Source organism: Oryx dammah, unplaced genomic scaffold, assembly GCF_014754425.2.
Source record: "Oryx dammah isolate SB20612 unplaced genomic scaffold, SCBI_Odam_1.1 HiC_scaffold_28, whole genome shotgun sequence".
Classification (NCBI taxonomy): Eukaryota; Metazoa; Chordata; class Mammalia; order Artiodactyla; family Bovidae; genus Oryx; species Oryx dammah.
This window is the reverse complement of record NW_024070212.1, coordinates 103238713-103261095: the sequence shown is the minus strand read 5'-3', so window position 1 is coordinate 103261095 and position 22383 is coordinate 103238713. Positions and strand designations below refer to the sequence as shown.

Here is a 22383-nt window from a genome sequence, read left to right as displayed (position 1 = left end):
TTTCTGTATTTGTATAGAAAGCTAACAGTTTACAGCAGTTTTCCTTTTTATTAGCTTACTACCTCATAGTAACCATGTGAGAGTTCACAGGATAAGAGTTACTAGTTTCACCATCCTGTTGTCATGTGAATAATAGACACAAAGAGGTTAAAAGTGACTCACCTAGAGTTGGAGAACCAAGATCCCAATTCTTACCTCCTGCTTCCTTAACTCTGTCCCAGACTACCTCTGACCACCTCGTGAAGGCTGCACAGGGTCCAGAGCTTTATTTGAACTTTGAATTCAGATTTGGCAAGGCAGCTTCCATTACTTAAGGACTTACTATGTCCCAGGCACTTTTATATACATTATTTCATTTGATTCCCACAGCAACCCTGGAAAGTTGTTACCTCTTTTTCACTATGTAAAAAGTAAAGCCAAGAAGGATGAGAAGCTGGAGATTTTCTCTGAATCCATTGGCACTCATTATCTTTCCCCACATTATCTCCTTTTGGATTAGAACCTAAATCCTTCCACTTACTGGCTCTGTGTCTATAGGCAAGTCACTTCACCTCTCCTAAATCCTAGTTTCTCTGAAAGGCTTTTATGAGAGAAAGAAAGTACATGGAAGGTACTAGATAAATAACCTTTCTCCCTCTTCCCTTCTTCTGTGTGCTGCCTGCTTTGTCCCTGCTTTGTCTTGGAATCTCTTGAGGCGACCCCCTTCTTGTTCTCTAGGCCTTGCCCCATAGCCCATTGGCAGGACATGAGATAAGGGACAAACTGACTGGTTTGAATGACTTGCTGGTGATTGACAGGGAGGGCCTACGTCTGTTGCAGATGATCAGTGCTGAAGCCCCTGTGTTGTTTGCCAAGGCAGCCCAGATTTTTATCACAGAGTTGACTCTTCGAGCCTGGATCCACACAGAGGATAACAAGCGCCGGACTCTTCAGGTAATATTGTAGAAAATTAGGCAAGCAGCTGCCTTTGCCTTCTTCTCTTGCATGGCTTTGGACCAGAGATTGTTCTTTCCTAGACCTCTGTCAAACTGATGTGTTTAACTGGCATCTTCCTCTACTGGTAGGAGGCAGGCAGACCTTATGGCCAAGATAGTATGTATTTCGCAACCAGGAATGTTAATTTCCAGCTTCCCTATTTGTTACAGCTCAGTGACTGAACTTTGTACTTGGTGAGCTCTCACTGTAAACAGAGGCTAAAGTGATTATTTATCTAACTCCAGATCTAAACAGCTTCCACTTGGAAGCCTTGAGAGTCTGCAGGAAAGAACAGTCCCAGGAAGAAGAGTCTCACTAACCTCTTTAGCATTTTTGTTCCTTCTCTGTTTTCCTGGGAATCCTTTCCTTCTTTCTTGTTTGTTTTTTTGTTTTAATCCAGCAAATCACTTTCTTATTGTATGAAGACCCCTTAGTCATTGGGTGTACAGACCCTCCACTCAATACCCAGGCCCTTTCTTAGAGGAAAGATTTCCCAGACATAGGAGGAAAAGTATGGCAGATACAGGAGTGCCAGTATTTTAACAGCAAAGCCAAGGAACTACATTATGTTTTCTTTGTTTCTCTTTATCTCCAAAATTAAAAATGCATGCTTTTGTTCATTTATTCTGCAGATATTAAATGAATACCCATAGTGGGCCAAGCACTGTTCTAAGCCCTGGGAATTAATACACAAAACAGACAGAGATTCCTACCCTTAGAAATTCTATAGTCTCGTGCAGCTAGATATTAAAAACTTATTTTATGTTGTCTTGGAGGAGGTCTGTGGATCTAGAGAGATCTAATTAAAGCTACCTTCAGGACCAATTCAGATTGAAAAGTAAAATGGGCAAAGCACTTGAACAGGGCCTTTAAAAAGGAAGACACCTAAATGACCAACAACAAAAAGGTTTACAACAAAAAGGTATGCAACATCATTTGTCATCTGGGAAATACAAATTAAAACCACAGTGAGATACTGGTTTGTACCCACTGCTGCTGCTGCTCAGTCGCTTCAGTCATGTCCGACTCTGTGCAACCCCATAGACAGCAGCCCACCAGGCTCCCCCGTCCCTGGGGTTTTCCAGGCAAGAGTACTGGAGTGGGGTGCTATTGCCTTCTCCATTGTACCTACTGGAATGGCTAAAATAAAAAAGACTGACAATACAGAGTGTTGACAAGAAAGTGAAATGACTGAAACTCATTTATTGCTGGTTAGAATGTAAAGTGTTATGATCACCTTGGAAAGCTATTTAGCACTTTCTAATAAAATGCTATTCTTTAATCTCAGACCCAGCCATTCCACTCTTACATGTACTCCCAAAAGTGTGGACATTCTTGTATAAGACTGTTAGTAACAACCTTGTTTATAATAGCCAAAACCTGGAAATAGCTCAAATATCCATCAAGATGTAAATCTATTAACAAATAGATTTACTCTTAAAATGGATGACTACTCAACAGTCAGAGAAGCAAACTATTTATTCATGCAGCAATGTGGATGAATCTCAATCATATTTAAGCAAAAGAAACAGAGGAAAAAATTACACAGCACATGATATCATATACTATCATCATCTATGGAGATGAGAGTCAGAGTTGTGGTTGCCTCAGATTGGTAAGGGAAGGAAGTTTGACTGGAAAGGAATAGAAGGAAACTTTGTATGTTCTTATATGGGTGATAGCTACTGGGTGTATATATTTATTCAGATTCATTAAGCTGGGTACTTAAAAGTTTCTCTGGCTTTTTTGTTTTGTTTTTTTACTAAATATGGTAATTGGTAAAATATTAGCATTTAAAAAGGCAAAATAAAAATGTTTAAAAGACCCATTTAAGTATATCTGTTTCCAAAATTCTGTAGAATGCTTTAGTATATGTCTAAAAGTGATTGATCATTAATTTTTTTCTTCCCCTCATTCTGTCCATAGATGAGCCATCTGGGTAGCTTGAGTAGGTGACATCATCATGAATGTGATACTATATTGTACTAATCTTAAATGAGACCTGGCACCCTTAATATGTGCCCTGCCTCTGTTGGGAGGGTTTATTATCAGGCTGGTGGTTGGCAAGAAGGTCGGACTGGAGTTTTGCATTTCAGTGGCTCGGGGCCATCACAAAGACAAGGGAAGGGGAAAAAGAAAAAAAAGAAAACAACAGAAAATTTCCATCCCCTCCTGTTTTACCTGATGAGTCACCTTTTAACTGTAATATATAGAGCTTGCTGAGGATTTCTGGTAGCATGTTGACTTTTCCCTCCAACACTTTATTATGAAAAAATTTAACCATAAGCAAAGTTTACAGTGAACATCTGTGTAACTCACCACCTAGATCCTACCATTGACACTTTACTCTTTTTAGTCCCATATTTGTCTTTCCCTCTGTCCACCAAATCATCTGGTTTTAAATGCATTTAAAACTTTACATTCCCCTGAACACTTAATATGTGTATCACTTATTAGTGTTCTCTGTTTTTTTTCTTTTGCTTTATAATTGTCCTACAATGAAGTACACAAACCTTAAGTATACATAGCGTGTTGGTTCTTAATTTTAAAATGTTTTAATTTTATTACTTAAAGAAAGGGAATGTCACTCTTAGAAAGAACCTCATCAGAGCAGGCTTTGGTTTCAGTAGCATTAGTCAGCTGACTCCATGTTCTCTTCTCCCTCAGCCCCTACTCTAGTGGCTTCAGATTTCCAGTATTTGTATCATGTTAAACAGTATTTAAACTGAATTTGACATTGTCATTTTGAATTTCAAAATAAAAATTGTAATCTTGTAGAAACTAACATATATAGATTCAATGACTAGAAAAATATTGTAAAAAGTTACTGAAATAGGATTTCAGCCAAGAGATTCAAAATAGATTATAAACTACATGTGAACCAAAGAGTCAAAATATTATTTAGGGGCTTAAAATGTTATAAGGTTGAGTAATAGCCTAACTTTGCTAACCACAGAATGACCAGAAACCTGTCGGTTGATGCGTCTAGATTTGCATGAAAGTATCTGGAGGGTGATAATCTTAACAGTTGTGGGGAAGACCCTGGAGCAGGATCTAGCAGAGGTGTTAATAGTTGGAGGCTCAAATATCTAGTCTGTAGAGCATGAGCTATATGAATCTCTTTTGGTCAGTGTTTATCCATCATTTGAAGTTTGTAAGAGTTTGGGTGTACTTTTTTTGGCTCTAGGCTTGGCCATTGGTCTTTAGTTTGACTTAGAAGTCATTATCTTAACCTTACTTGTAACTTGGAGAGTAGAAAGCCAGGTAAACTAGCTTCTCCCCAAGTTAATTTTTCACCCTGCTTTTCTTTGTTACAGAGAAATGATATCGCCATGGCGATTACAAAATTTGATCAGTTTGACTTTCTCATCGATATTGTTCCAAGAGATGAGCTGAAACCACCGAAGCGTCAGGTGAGCTGGGAAGGCATTGCCGACGAGAGGGTGCCTTGCATCCTGGTATCAGACGATCTCCATTTCCTCTGTCAGCACAAGTCATTTGCTCTTCTTTTGCTTCTCTTTCTCTAGACCAGATCCATACTTAACATCTCCTGTTACTCATTTAGGGATACTTTTAACTCAGTGCCTCTGAGGTGGTGTCTCAGTGAAAATAGACAAAATGAAAAGTAAAGACGAGTTACAACAGTAAAGTGTAGCTCATTTTGAAGTATCCTAGGAAGTCTATCAGAGTTCTTAATCTGGGATGGGAGAACAGGCTAAAGATTTTAGATTTCCAGGAAGCAGCTTCTGTGTGTGCATAGTTGGGTCTGAAGGGAGTGGACTTGGTTTTCTCTTGCTCTGGGTTGTGGTTCTCTACGCAGCGTGCTGGCTGCACATTAGAATCACCTGTTAGAGTTTTTTTTAAAAATACCAGTGCCCAGGCTCTGCCCCCTACACTGGCTGAAACAGAATCTTCGAGGGGGAGGCTCAGGCATCAGTCCTTTTTAAAGGTCTCCAGATGCTTTTAATGTGCAACCAGATTTGAGAACCTCCACTTAAACTTTCTCTAAGTAGTGACGAGAAGGAATGTGTCTGCCTTTCCTGCTCTTCTCTCTGCTCCTCTCCAGAGGTCACACCATTGTTTTTCAGCACTTTGGGTGCATAAAGCTCTTAATTGCAGTTTTGATAGATCCCTCTCCTGTGTTGCTCATCATTTTAGGCATGCAGATTGCATGATATCATGATATCACTGGATATAGTAGAGATACTTGGAATAGTGGCAGAGTCTGGCAGGAGCAAAGCTGAGCCTTGATCTGCTTGCTTTGTTTTTGTTAATAAAATTTTCAGTGTTTTTAATGAATTATTTGATAGTATATTATCCTTAGAAATAGGAGTCATTCAGTAATGACCATTCTCCTGTGCTGTCTCATGTTAATAACCAGTATGAGAGTGTAGGAGAAGTGGGCATCTTTAACGACCTTTGTAATTGCGACCCTGCCTGGGGACCTTTGGGTTAGCAAGCCCTCTGTATCTCCTTCCTAGCACGGGGTGCCTCACTGCGTCTCCGTTCTTCTGGGCAGTCTTTGCTACTGTAAACATCCTTGACTGGAAGCTGTAAGGCGTTGCAAGGAGCTTTCAGTCGGATGTTTACAGCGGCAGGCTGCCACGGTCATCCCACTGCACATGGCCTTTGAAACATTGCAGGTTTGTGCCCATGGCTCAGTTCCTCCTCTGGGTGCTTCCCTCCTCTCTGAGAAGTCACTACAAGAAGAACTCAGACCACTTCTCATCCTTCAAAACAGTTGATACCACTCACCTGTTCTCCCTGTGGGAATTTGTTCCAGAAGCCCCCTTTGAAAACAAGGTGGTGAGCTCTGTGGCAGAATCAGGCCTTGCTCAGGCCCCTTGCATCAGCTCCTGCCTGTTCCCTGTGGGCTGCCTGCCAAGCCAACTGGCCAGAGAGAACGGTCGTGTCCTCTCCGTTCCTCCAGTGTCGTCAGTGCTGAACGCTCCTCGGGTGTCAGAGAGCTCCCTGTTACATCCTAGCCTGACTCTGAATGCTGTGATCCATCTCCTTTAAAGTGTGGCTAGCTGAGACAGCTCCTTGCTCCCTGGGTTCAGTTCTTTGCAGGCGTTCAGGCCATTGATTGGCATCCTGTTCGGGACAGCTGCTGCCTGGCCTTTTTTGAAAGGTTGAGATTGCCGAAAGCTGGCCTGAAGTTCTAAGATAGCACTTTTAATCCTCTGTAGACGTGAAGTTTTCCCAAGCTCCAAATTGGCTGGAAGCTTCCTTAAGTCTTTTAAAAGCGCCTGCTCTCCAGAACTCACCCTCTCTGAAGGAAGCTGGCTGTGCAGCACTGTGGTGATGGCCCTAGGAGGCGATGCTGCTCTTGCTCTGGCGTTATCAGACTCCTCTGCTGCAGAGATTCCAAGAGCAGGCACTCTGCTCGGGGAGGCTACTGCTCAGCTGGGCAAGTGCCCCGTCCTGGATTGATCAGTCATTCGGAGATTGTTCTAGCACACGGGGTGGCTTCCCGCTGCTGGGGAAAGAAACGAGCCAGAAATACTGAGTTGTTGATCTAAGGTCCTTGACTTCTCAAAGATGCTTGGGGATGTCTCTTGTTCTTTGGTGAAGCAAGTAAAGACTACTCAAGCAGGAGAGAGTTGGGGCCTGACTTTTACCCCATAAAGCTATGAGTTGAAAGTTCCTGCTCATTAAAATGTCATTTCCTCTTCACCCATTTCTTTAAACCAAGCATAATCACTCCCTTTCTAGCTTGACTTCCATTGGCAGAATAAGTCTTCTAATGCAGAAGCAGCTTAGATACGCTTCCTTCCATTCCAGTGATTTGAGAGCTGACATGCCTGTCCTCATAAGGCAAACCTTGGTGCCTCTATTTGTTACTCACAGAGTGTCCCAGACATTGCCTAGTTCATAAACAGCTTAAGAGGGTACTGTAGGCAGCATAGGAGAAGCTCTTTACATGTTCTCACAGCTTTTGGCAAAGGATATTTTAGCTTCTGAAAGTGGTAAAGTGTTTGCTATTTTTCTGGCAAAAAGACAGTATTCATTTGCACATTCGCTGTAGTCAAGGATAACTGGAGACAGAACAGTCACAGGCCAATGGCTGGTGAAGGCCAGGGGCTCCCTACTCCCCAAGACTTCCTACAGGTTAGTTCTGGAGTTCTTAGTCCTCTATACTCATTCATCACCCAAGAGCTTTTTCAAGTTACGTTTGGACTTTAATGGTTAATGTTTTTTATAAAATGGGAAGGGAGTTCTGAGTGGGAAAATAAATTCATTGAACGTATTTCAGGAGCCTTGAAAAGAGTAGTTGGCCTTTGTTTCTTGGCTAGGGAGGGTATCAGTATTACCCATGTCATAGCCAAGATCTAGTTGACTGGTGGACCTTTATTTATAATGGTGAAAAGTTAGAATTGAAATGGAGATAATGTCACAGTTAAGTTGTTCAGGAATCTAAGACCTAGATGCAAATAAAAGGGGGCTTCCTTTTTCTTCTGCCTTAGCATGATCATGTCCAGGGTTCATACTGTTTGGGCCTGAAGCACAGAATACGTTAACTTAGAAAGTTGGTTCCTGTTGAAGGGCTAGCTTAGAAACCCAGAGTGTTCAAAGTGTCTGCCTAGACTGGGTGGATGGCCATCAGGGAACCTTGCATGCTGAGATCCAAGTTTCTCAGAAGCTAGATCTCCACAGTCCTAGTTTTAGTATCCTGGGCCCCCAGTTCCCCGGAAGCAAAAGAGTACCCAGCCCCATCCTACAGTGGACAAAAGTGTATCCCCACACGGGGGCTGCAGAATCCTAGAGGGAGCAAGAGTTTAGGGGTTCTTGTCTGTTGCTGACAGTTGTTGGGCTCAGGAGTGTTTGTCATACTCCCAACTTGGGTCAGGGCTTCCCTGGTGGCTCAGCCAGTAAAGAATCTACCTGCAGTGCAGGAGACCTGGGTTCAGTCCCTTAGTCAGGAAGATCCCGTGGAGAAGAGAAGGGCAACCCACTCCACTCTTCTTGCTTGGAAAATCCCATGAACAGAGGAACCTGGTGGGCTGCAGATCGTGAGGTCACAAAGAGTCAGACGTGACCGAGCGACTTAAGCATGCACGCAGCTTGGGTTTAAAAAAAAAAACTTTCCTACCTCCAATTGTCTGCCTGGCCCTATGAATTCATTTATCATTTAGTACCTGCTTATTGAGTGCCTGAAAAGAGAATGGTAATAGGGACAGTAGGGGGCAAGAGAGATCGAGGCTTTGCCTTCATAGGCTTGAATTTGACCAGCAAGTACAAAAAGGTTTCATGAGAAAAGGACCATGGAAGCACAGATTGGAGACAGGGTCAGTACCAACCGTGTATGTCCCTTTGGGGAGCTTTGAGGCAATCCACAGGGTCTCTGCCTTGGAGAAGTCTTTTCCTTTTTCCTTGAGCCTGAAAAACTTAGTTCAGGGCACAGAAGTGAGTAAATGTAGCTGATATTTTGCTCAGCCAGCCGAGTGGCTGTATGTTTGTACTGTTTCTGTTGTCCCAGGCAGGGGTTCCGTGTGTCGCAGGGCCGTCCGGAGCAGACGCCGATCTCTGTGTCAGTGGTCAGGGGCCGACCAACCCCGGACCCTCAGACTGTAACCATGCCGTAGTGTGTGTAAACATCCTACACTCTCAGCTGTGAGCTCGAGGTGGCTGGGAGAGGGTTGTTTACTCCTTCTGCCATGGAAAACGTCTGCTGAAGAAGGAACAGTCTCTTCACCCAGCAGGTCGGCCAGAATGCAACCTCCCTAGTCAGCCAAGGCAGCACCCCAGTGGAGAGCTGTCCCTCAGGCCCCGTGGGTTGCTGGATAGACACGACCTTAGTGACCACTGAGCTCTCGACATGCTGTGAAAAGCTGGGCTCTTGCCTACCAGCGTTCTTGGTCTTGACATTTGCTTCTGAAATTCCAACCCAGCAAAAGCCCTGTGTCCCTTTCCCCTGCTCTTTTCCTCCAGAGGTGGTGGGGGCATGAAATAAGGAGATGCTGCTTATTCGAGAGTTTGGGAGCCAGCCTGAGTGTCTGGGGTACTTGCAGTTAGCACTGTTCTCAGATCATGGGCCTTGACAGCATTTACTGACAAGCACTGCCAGTGCGTGGTTTTTAGTTACGGTAATTATTTGCCCATTTGCAACTCATCACGCAATGGGTGATTACTCTGTACTTCAGAAAATTGGCTGTATGTTTGTTTTGTGAAGCCTATGGAATCTGTTATTTTTAGTTCGATTTAGCACAACTGGTCTCTTCAAATTCCACTTTCCCTTGGCTTCAAATGTGGAGAACTCAGCATTCAGCTGGCAACTGCGCAGAGCCCGTTTGGGGGAAGAATGGAAATTCACTGCGGTGGCTGCTGAGTCGGTTCTTTTCCTCTTACCTGTCTCTCCTTCTGCCCCACAGGAGGAGGTGCGCCAGTCTGTGACTCCTGCCGAGCCCGTCCAGTACTACTTCACGCTGGCTCAGCAGCCTACTGCTGTTCAAGTCCAGGGGCAGCAGCAAGGCCAGCAGACCACCAGCTCCACGACCACCATCCAGCCTGGGCAGATCATCATCGCACAGCCTCAGCAGGGCCAGGTCTGTGAGCAGCAGAGGGTGCCGGCCCAGCAAGATAGCACCCCTTAGATTTGGGATGGACAAAGTGGGGCTGGGGCAGATGGGCAGTCAGATCATTGTAGGGCACTGGGTTTGGATTCTGAAGACCTGGACTTGCCCCCAGACCCGGCCGCTGAGGTGATGGGTCACCTAGTCTCTCTAGACCCTGGCATCCTCATGGGTCAAATGAGGAAAGTGCAGTGAACAGGACATTCTCTGGAGGCCCTAAAACATTTTAGGAGGAAAAAAGTCTCTAGATGCCCCCTTGAAGAGAGTGACATCTTCGTATAAGGTCTTTGAGGTGGACTCCATGCCTGCGGTCTGCGTCTCCCCACCAGAATTGGAACTTGTATCTTTAAGGGGGCGATCAGGCATCATTGCCAGATAACATACAGTTCCTCTCCTTTTCCTCATTTCTGTCTCCCACCGGATGTGTCCACTGACCTTCTCTTTTTATAATAGTAATCAGAAGATTCCTTCTCTCCCGATAGTATTGTTGTGAAAGCTGTTAATATCCACATTGTTGGGGATCATGAAAGGCTGAAGAGAACTGTGTTTCCTGAGTCCTGACTCCACATTCCCTATCAGTCATTGTGTATCCGTTAGACGTTGAGTGTCCTCTTAGCTAAAGTCCAAAGCTGTGTTGAGGATACAAGCATGAATAAACCAGCCCCTATTTTTAAGAATTTAAGAATCTCGTTGGGGCTACAGATACTGACAGATGACACCACTCGCCATGCGGGAAGTGGAAGATACTCGTAGGATTGTGTAGAGGGTGTTAAGGGAGGGCTTCGCAAGGGCTACCTGACAAAAGATGTGAGGAGGTGGCCGCGGAGAGTGCCAGAGAAAAGCTCTCTGGAAGGAACTGTGTGAGTCTTAGAGGGAATGATGGGGGGAAGGAGGGCTTTCCCAGGAGAGGGCACAGCATGAGCAAAGGCGGGGAGAAACAGCCCTGGAAGTGGTAGGAGGGGAGGGAGATTGGGCACAGGGGAGCATCTAGGCAGCGTGAAAAGGCAGGCAGAGGACACACTCTAAACAGCCATGTGTATCCTAGTAAGGAGCTGCTGCTGCTGCTGCTGTTGCGGCTAAGTCGCTCAGTCGTGTCCGACTCTTTGCGACCCTTTGGACTGCAGCCCACCAGGCTCCTCCGTCCACGGGATTTTCCAGGCAAGAGTACTGGAGTGGGGTGCCATTGCCTTCTCTAGTAAGGAGCTAGGTCTGCCTAAAGAAAAAACATTGGGGCAGAGCTAGATTCAAATTATTATGGTTTTAGAATTTATTCCCTGCTCACTTTTTTATCCATTATTTGAAAGTTTATGGAGGTGCTTGCTCTTTGCCAGACACGTTGCTAGGCAGGAGGGGTTTAAAGATGACCACATCCCAGTCCCTGCCTCGAGGCATTCACTGCAGCATGATGCCTCAGGGACCTTCTTTGGCCAGTGCTTGTGCCTCTGCAGTGGTGAGCGCTTTGCCTGCCTAAGGCTTTATCCCTGTACCGGCAAACTTCTAGGGAGTCTGCCAAGAGCTGGCCCTGATTGGCTAATCATTCTGAAAAGCTCATGACTATTGCACCCCGACTGCAGGGCACGCAGTATGTGATTTGACATCTGCCAGGCTAACATGAGCCCTCATTTTCCTGAAATGATTTAGAAGTACCTCGGAAATCCTCTTGGGAAAATTGAGTTGGTAGTACAGTGATGAGTTGGCAGTATGATTTTTTTTTTTTAAGTCAGCGAGAATTTTATCTACCTCTTCTCTGCCACACTGAACTTGCTCAGCTTGGAGCTGATAAGGCTTGAGAGGATGGTGAACTTGGTTCCTCCCGGCATCTCCCAACTCTTGTTCCCCTGTCTGACTGGTTCAGGAAGGCCTTGTGGCTATGCTTTGTCACACCTCCCTAGGTCTGTAGGAGTGGCTCTTTCAGGTTGAGCTCAGATACCCTTATAGGACCAACACATATTAAAATTGGGAAGAAAGTATATTTTGGTCAAGTGAATCTGTCATAAAATTGGAAACATTTTACAGAGGTTTGGGGAGCAGGCTAAGTTGGAGATCATGGTGTCACAACGGGAGATGTTTCCTGTTGACCTGGCCCACTGCGTGCATGCAGTACCCTCTGTCATCTTTCTCCCTACCCGCCTACAGTTCGTAGTCATTTCTCATCTACAGTTCCCAGAACACCCTCCCCTTCCCAGGTAATGTTACTGCAGAGTAGACCTGTGCGGTCAGAATGTAAGAGCAATCGGGATAACAACATCGATTGAAGACCAGAATTCATTGAGACTCTGAGTCATCTTAGGAGGTGATTCTTGATTTCAAGTGGGGAGAAATCATACCCAAAGTGAGGGCTTTGGGGTGCAGGTGTAGTTAAAGGCTCTCCTAGCACCCCACCAGATGAGCAACTTACACTGGAAGCTGTAAAGGTCGCATCTTTACAGGGGTAAAGATGTGAGATTTAAAGAAATAACTGACCCTCTTGACAGTTTGAATCCACTGTGTCTCGAAGGAGCAAGTTTCGTTGGGTTGGATAATCCTCTAAGTGTGTGAGACACAGAATCTTTGTATACATTAGACAGAAATTCCTTAAATCTGAGATTCCTATTTCTAGAAGGTTAACATTCTTGGTAAATTCTGTTAAAGTGTTAAATTCTATTACTTACATAGCCTCAATTAAGATCCAGGTCTTAACAGTGTCCAGGTCTTAAGGGTATTTGCCTCTCCTGTGGGAAGCCATGCTGTGATCTGGAGCAGCCAGCTGGCCAGCGTGGGCTGGAGTCACTCTGACTAAGTGGGGGTGCCAGCCAGTGTGCCCTTTATGTTTTCTCCAGGGCCTTGCATGCCAGGGAAGCAGCCTAGGGTCCTAAACTGACCCCACTTCCCATTTGGTTTGCCCTCCAGACTCACCTGCTCCAGGCTTGACTTCAGCCATGTCTCGGGAGAATTATCATAGTTGCTTTTAATTCTTTTTTTTACGATACGTGCCTTTCTGTCACTGAAGGGGCTGTGAAAAGTTGCACCATTTGAAGCATAGAGAGAGGTATTGGGGCTGAGGCAAATACTTTGCACTCTGAGCCAAAAAAATCCATTCGGCTTTCCTGTCTTTTATTTTGGAGAATGATTTTATCAGTGCTCTGAGTGTGCACAGTCCCAGGGGACTCTGTAGGTTGAGTATTGTTGGTGTTGAGATGAGGTCAGGTGTTCAGGAGGGTTTGCTCCTGGTTAACAGCTCAGCATTAACCCCTTGGTAGGCCTGGGCTCTGGGCTAGAACTCGGTCAGCGTTTTCATGACTCTTCCTTCCAGACCACACCTGTCACCATGCAAGTTGGAGAAGGGCAGCAGGTGCAGATTGTCCAGGCCCAGCCACAAGGCCAAGCCCAGCAGGCCCAGAGCGGCGCTGGGCAGACCATGCAGGTAATGCAGCAGATCATCACGAACACAGGAGAGATCCAGCAGATCCCGGTAAGCCTGCCCTGCCCTCGGGTCTGTGCGGCGCTGTGCGCGACAGTGTAGTCAGGAACAGTTAGAGATGTCAGTACACACACACACACAACACACACACAGACACACACACAACACAGACACACAACACACACACAGACACAGACACACACACAACACACACACACATATAACACACGCACAACACAGACACACACATATATAACACATAACACACAACAACACACACAACACAGACACACATATAACACACACACAACACAGACACACACACAACACACACAACACAGACACACACACATATAACACACACACATAACACACACAACAACACACACAACACAGACACAGACACACACTTTGTTGTAAACCTGTATTTCCATGACCCTAGACCACAGCTGGCTTCACTGTGTACTCCCTGCTTTCCTTTAATCCAGGTTCAGACTCACCACTATGGGGCAGCGCTTCTAGAGTTCCCCTCCTGCTGCCTGTGCAGAGAGGTCATTGTAGCCACTATTCCATGCCAAGGCCAAAGGCCCTGTGAGGCAGTCCTGTCTTGATTTGCAGAGAATAAGAGGGAGGTGTATAGAGAAGGCCATAAATACACTTGTTGCATATTCATGAGTCAGTTCCCAGTGGAGCCTGCAACAAAGTGTATTTTTGGCTTTCATTTAACTTACCCATTGCTTCACTGTGGACTGCTACTTCCTGTGTGCCTTGAGGGATTTCATTTCTTATATTTATTGGCTTTTTCACTTGTACTTGTTTTTTTGTTTAAAAAAAATGGAGAAAGTCCTTGTCTTAACATGTGCCACCTAGTCATTGGTCAGCTTGCCACAAAAAATGTGGAAAATGCATGACATAGAGCAGGTCTGTTCCTGCCTCACCTTTCCTATTGTTAATGAAATGTTGGCAGATACAGAACCTCACTTGGACTTGGCTAACCACTTCCTCTTTGAAGGAAGCTTGAAAAGTATCCTTAGCTCTGTTTTGGGGAGCTCTTCTTAATTAACAGAGTAATAGGCCAAGAGAAAGCTGAGGGAAGTGGGCTATGTGCATCACTCTGTCTCTTTCTTTGTCACCTCTCTCTTTCTTTCTCCCCACCCCCTTCTCTCCATCTCCTTCCCCCACCCTTCCTTCTTAAATAGGGCAGGGTTGGGGTGGGGTGACCACACGCACACAAGCACGCATCGATTTCAGATTCCTTGCAGCCACCAACCCATGACTTCTCTCATAAATGGTTCTCAATTTTGCATGTGAGAGCACCAAAATAAGATCATCTAAACCAGAGTAGAGTTCCCACTTCATAGTAACTTTAACCTGAGTCTTTTACAGACTTGGGGCCACAGAAGACTTGTTGCAGAGTTTAGGACTTAGTCTTCACTGTATGCTTCTGCAGGAGTCTGCATTTCTAGACTTAGCGGAGTGCTGGTTCCCAGGAAGGGAACTGTGCTCCTCTTTGGAAAGCCCAGGGAGTGGGCTTCTTTGCTCTGTTGCTGTTCAGTTGCTAAGTTATGTCCAACTCTTTGCGATCTCATGAACTGTAGCACACCAGGCTTCTCTGTCCTTCACTATCTCCCAGAGTTTGCTCAAATTCATGTCCATTGAGTCAGTGATGCCATCCAACCATCTCATCTTCTTTTGCCCCCTTCTCCTGCCCTGTCTTTCCCAGCGTCAGGGTCTTTTCCAGTGTGTCGGCTCTTCTCATCAGGTGGCCTGAGTGTTGGAGCTTCAGCTTCACCATCAGGCCTTCCAGTGAATATTCAGGGTTGATTTCCATCCAGGGGGGTGGGCTTCTTTGCTCTGTAGTTAATGTTAAAAGGGTGTGAGGGTCCCCAGGATTATCCCTGTGGTAGAGGACTGAAGAGCAGAACGTCCCCAAATATTTAAGCCCAAGCTTAAAAGAAGAGCTTGCTTCTAAGAACTGCTTAGAACTGTTTGGCTCACAAGTTTTCAGTCACGTTTGAGTTTCTGCAAAGTGCTCTTTCCAGCTGGGAAATGTAAAATCCCTATGGCCAGCAGTATACCTTCCCCCACTCCTGGGACCAGGGTTCTTGCAGTCTTTCATCCCATGTCCTTGGCTGGAGTTCTGGAGACTCCTGGGACCAACCAACATCAATCTCGGCACATGAGGTTTCCCAAGCCTCCATGCAGCTGTCTTCCTCCTCGTAAGCAATTTAACGTTGGCCTGGAAGCTGCATTGTGGGATGTAGTGGGGGGTTAGGCTTGGCATCACAACTTCCTGGCAATTCTTCTTGGCAAGTTCTCAGGAGAGAAATGACGGTAGGTCACAATATCTTGCCCTGTCTCCTTTAAAGCGGACTCTTAGTGGGTTTAGATTTTGTGTCCCTCCATCTTGCCTTACACAATTCTGGAATGTTCTACCAGGAACTTCAGTGTTCCTCTTTTCTTGGTTCAGTGTTCATCTTTTCTTGATGAACAAATCCTCTTTGAAGCTGAAGTTTCAGAGAAGCAGTTTGATTTAACACTTGTATGCAGGAGTTTCATCCTATCAGCATTTACTCATGGAAGTAAAAGCCCATATAATGAAGTTAGCTCTTGAAGGCAAGAGGAAAATTTTCTCCAGGACAGAGGCATGAGTTGCCTATTACCCTCAAGAAGCTCACCCTTAAAAGAAGAGCAGACCAGACAGCTTTTTTTCTAGAGGGTGGTGTCTAGGCCCCCAGATGGAGGGAGACTATATCTGCCGGTCTTCCTGGAGCCTCTTTCATCTTCCATATCCCAAGCATGATGTCCATAGTCTTCCTTTGCTGACTGTTTTCTCTGCTGAGCCACAGTTCCCCTCGCATTGTAGCTGCCTTGGTCCTCTGCTCATCCTCACGCTCAAAGCACTAATACTTTCATGGTAAGCTGGAGCATTAAGAGCCCGAGTTAAGGCTTTTAGCATGCAATTAAATGCAGCATGTGGTATTATTGTATTATCTGAGACTTAATCGTAAGCCTGAGGGACTCTAAGGGCATTTTTGTAGCTTTAGTTTCCCATGATGGAGTATTCTGTGAAAGATTTATTGATTCAGCTTCCCCTTGGGAGGTGTTTGGCCAGAGGCTAGTGCTGAATACCAAGGATCCTAAAAGTCCCACAGACCCACATTGGTCCTGGCTCTTGGGGACAGAGATAGTTAAGCAGGCCAGCTTTCTCTTCCAAGATGTGCAGCATGGGGCTGGGTAGTTCTTGGGCTGTGGTCCTGAATGATGGCCGTCTGCTCTGGGCTCCTGGTGGATGGTGGGGCTCTTCTCAGTGTTAGATTAGCCAGGAACTGGGGTAGTGAAGGGTGGAGATGGAGGAGAGAAAGGCCCACACTTAAGGTACAAGCATTCCAATAATGTCAGACAGTTGGGCATAAACTCCTAGCATAAACTGTGAGCAGACAGCTAAGAGCCAGTGAATACTGAGGGTCCAGCCATGCAGTTCTCACATGTATGACAAAACCCTCTGGGAATTTCCCCCGAGTCCATTCAAGGAGCATGCTCTTTTGTGTGACTGATGGGGTTGGGATGTTACGGTTTTGCTTGTTTGGGTCTCTGTTTAAAAGGAGCTTTTCAGAGTTGGCTTCTTTGGGTGGTGGGTAGGGGACAATCAGCATTTCTTGTCATGGAAAGTTTGCCTGTTCGAGGTTGCATTCAGTCCCCTGTGGTCTGCTTGTCTCTGCCCTTGCCATAGGTGCAGCTGAATGCCGGCCAGCTGCAGTATATCCGCTTAGCCCAGCCTGTATCAGGCACCCAAGTCGTACAAGGACAGATCCAGACGCTTGCCACCAATGCCCAACAGGTATGTCCCCCAGTGATGCAGGGCTTGAGTTGGGGGGCCAGCGGGAGCTGGCTGCTGCCTGCAGAGGAGGGCTCAGCACACAACTCCCTGGCACCCTATCCTCAGCGAGAGCCACCTCCACATTCTGCACATGTTCTGCACCCCAGGGGACAGGTGGGATTTATCAGAGGACTGGATTCAAAGTGTGTCTCTTCACTGTCTCGTTCTCGAGGGACAAGGAAACACAAGGCAGAGGAAGTCTCAGGATACCTGAGGAGAGCCTGATGTGTGGAAATGCGCAGGTCTGACTGAAGGAAACGTTTTCACAGGCTGCCTCATCGTCAGGCTCAGTTTCCATGTTTAAACCGGAATGACTGTTGTGTCCTGGCATCCTCTGTGCCCTTTGGAAAGCTACTTAGGTTCCCCCCCCCCCACCTTCTTGTGCCCCCTCCTCTCCGCTCACACACCAAGATATTGAATACTGTGAGCCACAGGTGCTGAGGGGGCCACCTCCCTGGGCGTGGGGATTGCAGGTGTGGGCATTATTTGCAGGGGACATGGATGCTGGGCGGGGAGGCATTGTTAATCAGTTCTTTTGCCTCAGGCCCAAAAAAGCAGTGATCGTTTAAGAGCTGGACTTGTCTGGCCCAGTTGCATTTCTGGTGATGTATCTATTGACAGTGGTGACAGAGCTGAGTTTGTGGAGCAGGTCTCCAAAGATCTCATTTGGGAAATATGAGGAATGAGCCAAAAGCAGGGCTTCTGAGTTGCGTTTGGTCTCTGGGATGGTTAAAGGGCCCATTCCAAATCCAGGCTTCCTTGGCTTGCTCACTGACAGGGAATCAGATCTCAAGACTGCCCCACCCTTTAGTGTACCCACCCCCTTTAAACTTGTAAGATTCTAGCCTAGGATCCAGAAACTTTCTGTGGCAGAGGATGGGAAGAAATGAGAAGGAAGAGTGCTTGGTTCCCCAGAGGTCAATTTTGGGACCAGGAACTAAAGCCAGAAAGTGGGGAGAGTTGGGTGTTACAGAGAGGAAGAAAGAAGCAGGAAGAGGCACCCGAGGACAGTCAAGAGTCTTCATAAGAATTGATTGACGGATTGTAATTGTAACAGTTTGGCACTTAGTAGGTGCTCAGTAAATGTTTGCTGAATGACTGTTGAATAAATTATATGTAAATGGAATTTAAAGGTAAATGAAACTCTGTTCAACTGATGTGAAGGGCAGTCCTGCTGACCACAGGGCACAATGAAAACCTCATCTATGAGGTATATTTTCCATTTGTTTCGGGATCACTCCTTTATCCTGCAGGCATTTCTTCAGTACTTCCTTTGCACTGGGAGATGGAAAGACAAAACTTAACTCCTGCCCTCGTGGGAGGAGAAAGATTCAAAACAAAGAACAGTAGTTAAGAAACCCCTTTCATACCTGTCCCCTTGTTGTTCTCGCAGCCCCATGGGTAGGCCTGATGGCTTGTTTTTGGCCATTGTGAGGACACTCGAGAAGACAGCCCTTACCTTGCAGGGTGGCTGTGATGATTCCAGGAGAAGGTACACAGAAAACATGAGCTAGTCAAATGTTCCATAGGTAACACATATACACACAAACATTCTTCAGTCTTTTTTCAAGTCTACCAAGCTGTCTCTAGCAGCTGGCATTAGATGATGGCAGTTCTCCATGTCAGTAAATTTCTTTTATAAAATGTATTTAAAATGCCCACATAAGATTTTAAGTACATGTGACAAACAGTTTCCTTACTGGCCCCCGCCCCCACCCTTGGCCCAGAGGTTGTGTGTGGCCTGTCTCGGAAAAAGTACTTCATAGGTTTGCCACAAGGCCTTCTAGGGCCAAGGCCACCTGCTCGCCAGGGTGTTTCGTATTCCAGTGAGATAATCTAAGTGATAAGGGTTTGGTTTGGAGCCCACCGACCACTCACTACTTTGCCAAGTGTTTGCAGTCTGCCATCACAGGTTGAAAGACAGACTCTTAGGGTTTCTGCCTAAACTGTAAATGTTGTGCCCTGTCCTGTCAGCATCTAAGAGCTAGGTGTTTTTGTTTTGACTTGAGCCTCAGCCCTCAGAAAGACCTTGTAGTGAGGGGGTGGTTTTGAGTGGGGGTGGAGTTTGGGTGGATATTAAGAGAGATGGTTGTGGAAGTTGTATATTGGCATCTCCACAGGCATGTCTGTGATGCCGACTCTGAGTAGCCATCAGTGCTCGAGGGTGGGGAGGGACCCTTGCTTTCCTGCTACTCGTCAAGCCACTGTGCTGTGCCAGGCCTCGTTCTGGGCACCTCCTATGCACTGTCCATTTGATCTTCATGACCCTCTCCTCGCTGGTAGGCTGGTTGGACTGCTGGACCAGACCCTGCAGCTCATCTGCCTACTTTGCCTTATTGATTCCTACAGATCACTCAGACAGAGGTCCAGCAAGGACAACAGCAGTTCAGCCAGTTCACGGATGGACAGGTAGGACGCCAGCCAAGGCAGGCACAGAGGATGGGGAGTTGTTGGAGGGCAGCGGGTGCTATGTGTGGGTTTGGTGCTTAGGGGAGCTGTCCCATCATCTTCTAACAAGAAGTGGACAGAAGTTGTTAAAAACAAGTCTTGCCTGTCCTCTAGGTTTATAGACTTGTGGGAGTTTAACCCTAGACTTTATATAGCCCCCATGCCCATTTTACAGATGAGTAAACTGAGCCCTGGAGGTGGGAAGTGCCTTGTCTGTGCTTGCCTGGCTGTTCATTGCAGAACCAGGACTAGCGTGCAGGTCTCCAGTCTCCTTTTTTAAGAACAGCTTTTCTCTAAGCTGTGCTCTTCCTAATCTCATGGATTAGTTGAAATGCAGAGAACACGTGACTTCTCCACTCTCTCTGTGCCTGGAATTCAGTAATTCTAAACCCACGTGAGGAAGGAATCTTCCCTTTTCCCTCCGCCTTTCCCTCCGCCTTTCCCTCCGTGCTCTGGACCCGGAGACCCCTGAGGACATGGCAGGATGGCATGGGTAAGCCTGTGCTCTCTGCTGCCCAGAGTGGGGAGGAGCTGGCATCTGGACCCAGCTCTGGCTTCTGCCGGCACCAGGTGCTAGGCTCACACTCAGGTCTCCTATGTCAGGGGGTCTTAGCTGTGGGGTTTCTGTGGAAACACCCGAGAAGTTGTGTCCCATTGACCCTAACCTTTCTTAGTGGCTCCGTGAGCATCTTCTCCACCCCTCACGGGTCTTGGCTGTAGGAAGCGACTAATCCCAGGTGACCTGCCTGCCCATCAGGGCCCGTGCAGGGGCCTCAGCCTGAACCAGACACTCTAAGGAAAAAGAGGGGAGATAATCCCTACTGCCCCTGCCAGTGAAGATTACCAAGAGTTGGGGAAATGCTGACTTCCAGGCTGCTGGTACAGTGGTTCACATTGCTTGTGTTTGTCACAGAGGAACAGCGTGCAGCAAGCTCAAGGCTCTGAGCTAACGGGATAGGCAGAGCCCAGAGAAGTGAAAGCCGCAGGAAATGCAACCCCCTCCCCCGCACCTCCTCCCTGCCCACCCCCCTCCTGCCAGCTGGCACCTCCTGGGTCTGCTGCCCCCAACCCAGCAGACTGCCGCTTCCCCTCCCCCGTCAAATGCTGTGCAGTGGGTGGTGGTTGAGGTATCTGGGGGCCCCCAGCCAACTCGAGGCCCGTAGGGAGCTGCATGCACCTCTCCCTGGGGTGACCTCGCTCTCTCCTCTCTCCTCTCCACTCCTCGCAGCAGCTCTACCAGATCCAGCAAGTCACCATGCCTGCTGGCCAGGACCTCGCCCAGCCCATGTTCATCCAGTCAGCCAACCAGCCCTCTGACGGGCAGGCCCCCCAGGTGACCGGCGACTGAGGGCCTGAGCTGGCGAGGCCGAAGACACCCAACACAATTTTTGCCATACAGCCCCAGGCGATGGGCACCGCCTCCCTCCTCAGAGGACCCCGCCAACCTCTGTGCCTCCTGCAGGCTAGGACACTGGTGCACAACGCCCTGAGCCTGGGGGCCTAGATTCTCCAACAGAAAGATGCAATATTTTTTATTTCCTTTTTTCTCATTTTTATTTTCTCCAAGGAATCAATATTTCAATATGTTGAGCTGTGTGTCCAATGCTATGAAATGAAAATATTAAATAACATATTTATGGCATTTTCTCAAAGAGTGTGGTTAAGAAATATTTCTTTTGTTTTACTTTTTTGGGTTCTTACCGCCACTTCTTTTAGGAGCAGATCTCCCCAGGGGTGTGTGTAGTCTCCCGACTCTCAGAACAGCCGCTGCCCCAGGATTCGCCACCATGTTCTGCCCTCAGGTGAAATTAGGTGGCGTGTGTAGCTTCCTTTCCACTAGTGCTCTTCTCCCTGGGCCCTGCTCCTGCCCCAGAGCTCTGTGGATTTTCCTCCAGAGGCCATGGGAACATTCCTTGCATTTACAAGACTCATTTGCCATGGAGAGTGGATGGTTTCATTCCCAAACCCTTCTCTTCCAGGGACCCAAGGAGACTAGAACTTTGTGCATACCCCCCCACCCCCCGTTTTCAACTTTATTTTATTTTTAAATGCATTAAAAATTGTGCTAGTCTCCTTTGCTGCATGGACTTCAAACTGCATGAAATGCAATAAATCTCTTTTTAGATAATTTGGAGTCTGGGTTTCTGTGTCTGAGGACATTCATGGGACCCTTGCTTGGGGCTGCCTGCCTGCCTGCCTTACTTCCTGGGCTGTGTGTGGCACGTGGGCCAGATTCAGCCTGTGTCCTTCTTGACTGAGGGTCAAGAGAGCATCGCTCACAGAGGAAGCTCTCTCTCTCTTTCAAGCAAGGCCTTGAGTAAGTCCCTCCACGCTGGCCTTGGCACATGCTGGCACTCAGCTGCCTGCTATGGCCATGCCCATTACCAGAGGCCTGGCATCTGCCATGGAGGGCGGCCCAGGCCCCTTGTCAGCCAGCAGGTCAGAAGGCGTCTATATCCAGGACTTGCTCCCTGTTAATTGAGGTAGGGAGCAGAGAAAGAGCATGCCACTTCTTCATTGGGCACAGAGGCAGTGGTGAGCCGTCTTCCTTACCTTCACCATGCCATTTACTGCTAGAATGAGGCCTGATGTCATGGGAAGAGCAGAGAGCTGGGTGCCAGGAGAGGACCTCTTGTTTTCACAGGTAGTAATATGTCATAAAACCTTGGGCAACTTCTTTCCAGGACTCTCTTAAGGGGTGGAGGCCAGGCTGGGGAAGAGGCTTTAATAGATGATTTCAAGTCTAACTCTTAAGGCCCACAGAATTCCCTCACCAAATATCCCCCATTGTCAACCGTGGTAAGCTCTTGGACATCTGTTTCATTTTCAGTTATTTACCTAATGGACCTTACCTTACTCCACAAGAAAAGACGATATGTCTTGCATTGAAAACATACACAGTGAAATAATAAAACATGACAGAATTATGAAGACTATTGAGTAGGAAATCTGAATCACTGAAAACAAGAACAAATGTTCTGGTTGCAATGACGGAGACAGAGTTCTTAAAATGAGGTTTCACATTTGATCCTGAGCTTCCTGACCACCAAAGCAAAAAGAGAGATGCGACCAGGTGAGAGATTCATGCTATATGAGAAAGAAAACAT

At 46.8% G+C, this 22383-nt stretch overlaps 1 protein-coding gene across 11 annotated transcripts in view; it reads left to right on the top strand.

Annotated features, from left to right (window-relative positions):
* The window catches only part of NFYC (nuclear transcription factor Y subunit gamma), a 66223-nt gene extending 44819 nt beyond the window's left edge, over window positions 1-21404 (top strand). For 8 of the 11 annotated variants that reach the window (XM_040231544.1, XM_040231537.1, XM_040231540.1 and 5 more), the window contains 7 exons: window positions 820-933; window positions 4293-4388; window positions 9348-9521; window positions 12841-12999; window positions 16682-16789; window positions 19178-19237; window positions 20505-21404. In XM_040231544.1, the coding sequence (XP_040087478.1) occupies window positions 820-933; window positions 4293-4388; window positions 9348-9521; window positions 12841-12999; window positions 16682-16789; window positions 19178-19237; window positions 20505-20624 (831 nt within the window). In that variant the 3' untranslated portion in view covers window positions 20625-21404. The remainder of the gene's footprint in view (window positions 1-819; window positions 934-4292; window positions 4389-9347; window positions 9522-12840; window positions 13000-16681; window positions 16790-19177; window positions 19238-20504) is intronic. The other 3 variants (XM_040231545.1, XM_040231543.1, XM_040231535.1) reach the window with 1 other exon arrangement.
* The last annotated feature ends 979 nt before the right edge of the window (window positions 21405-22383 follow it).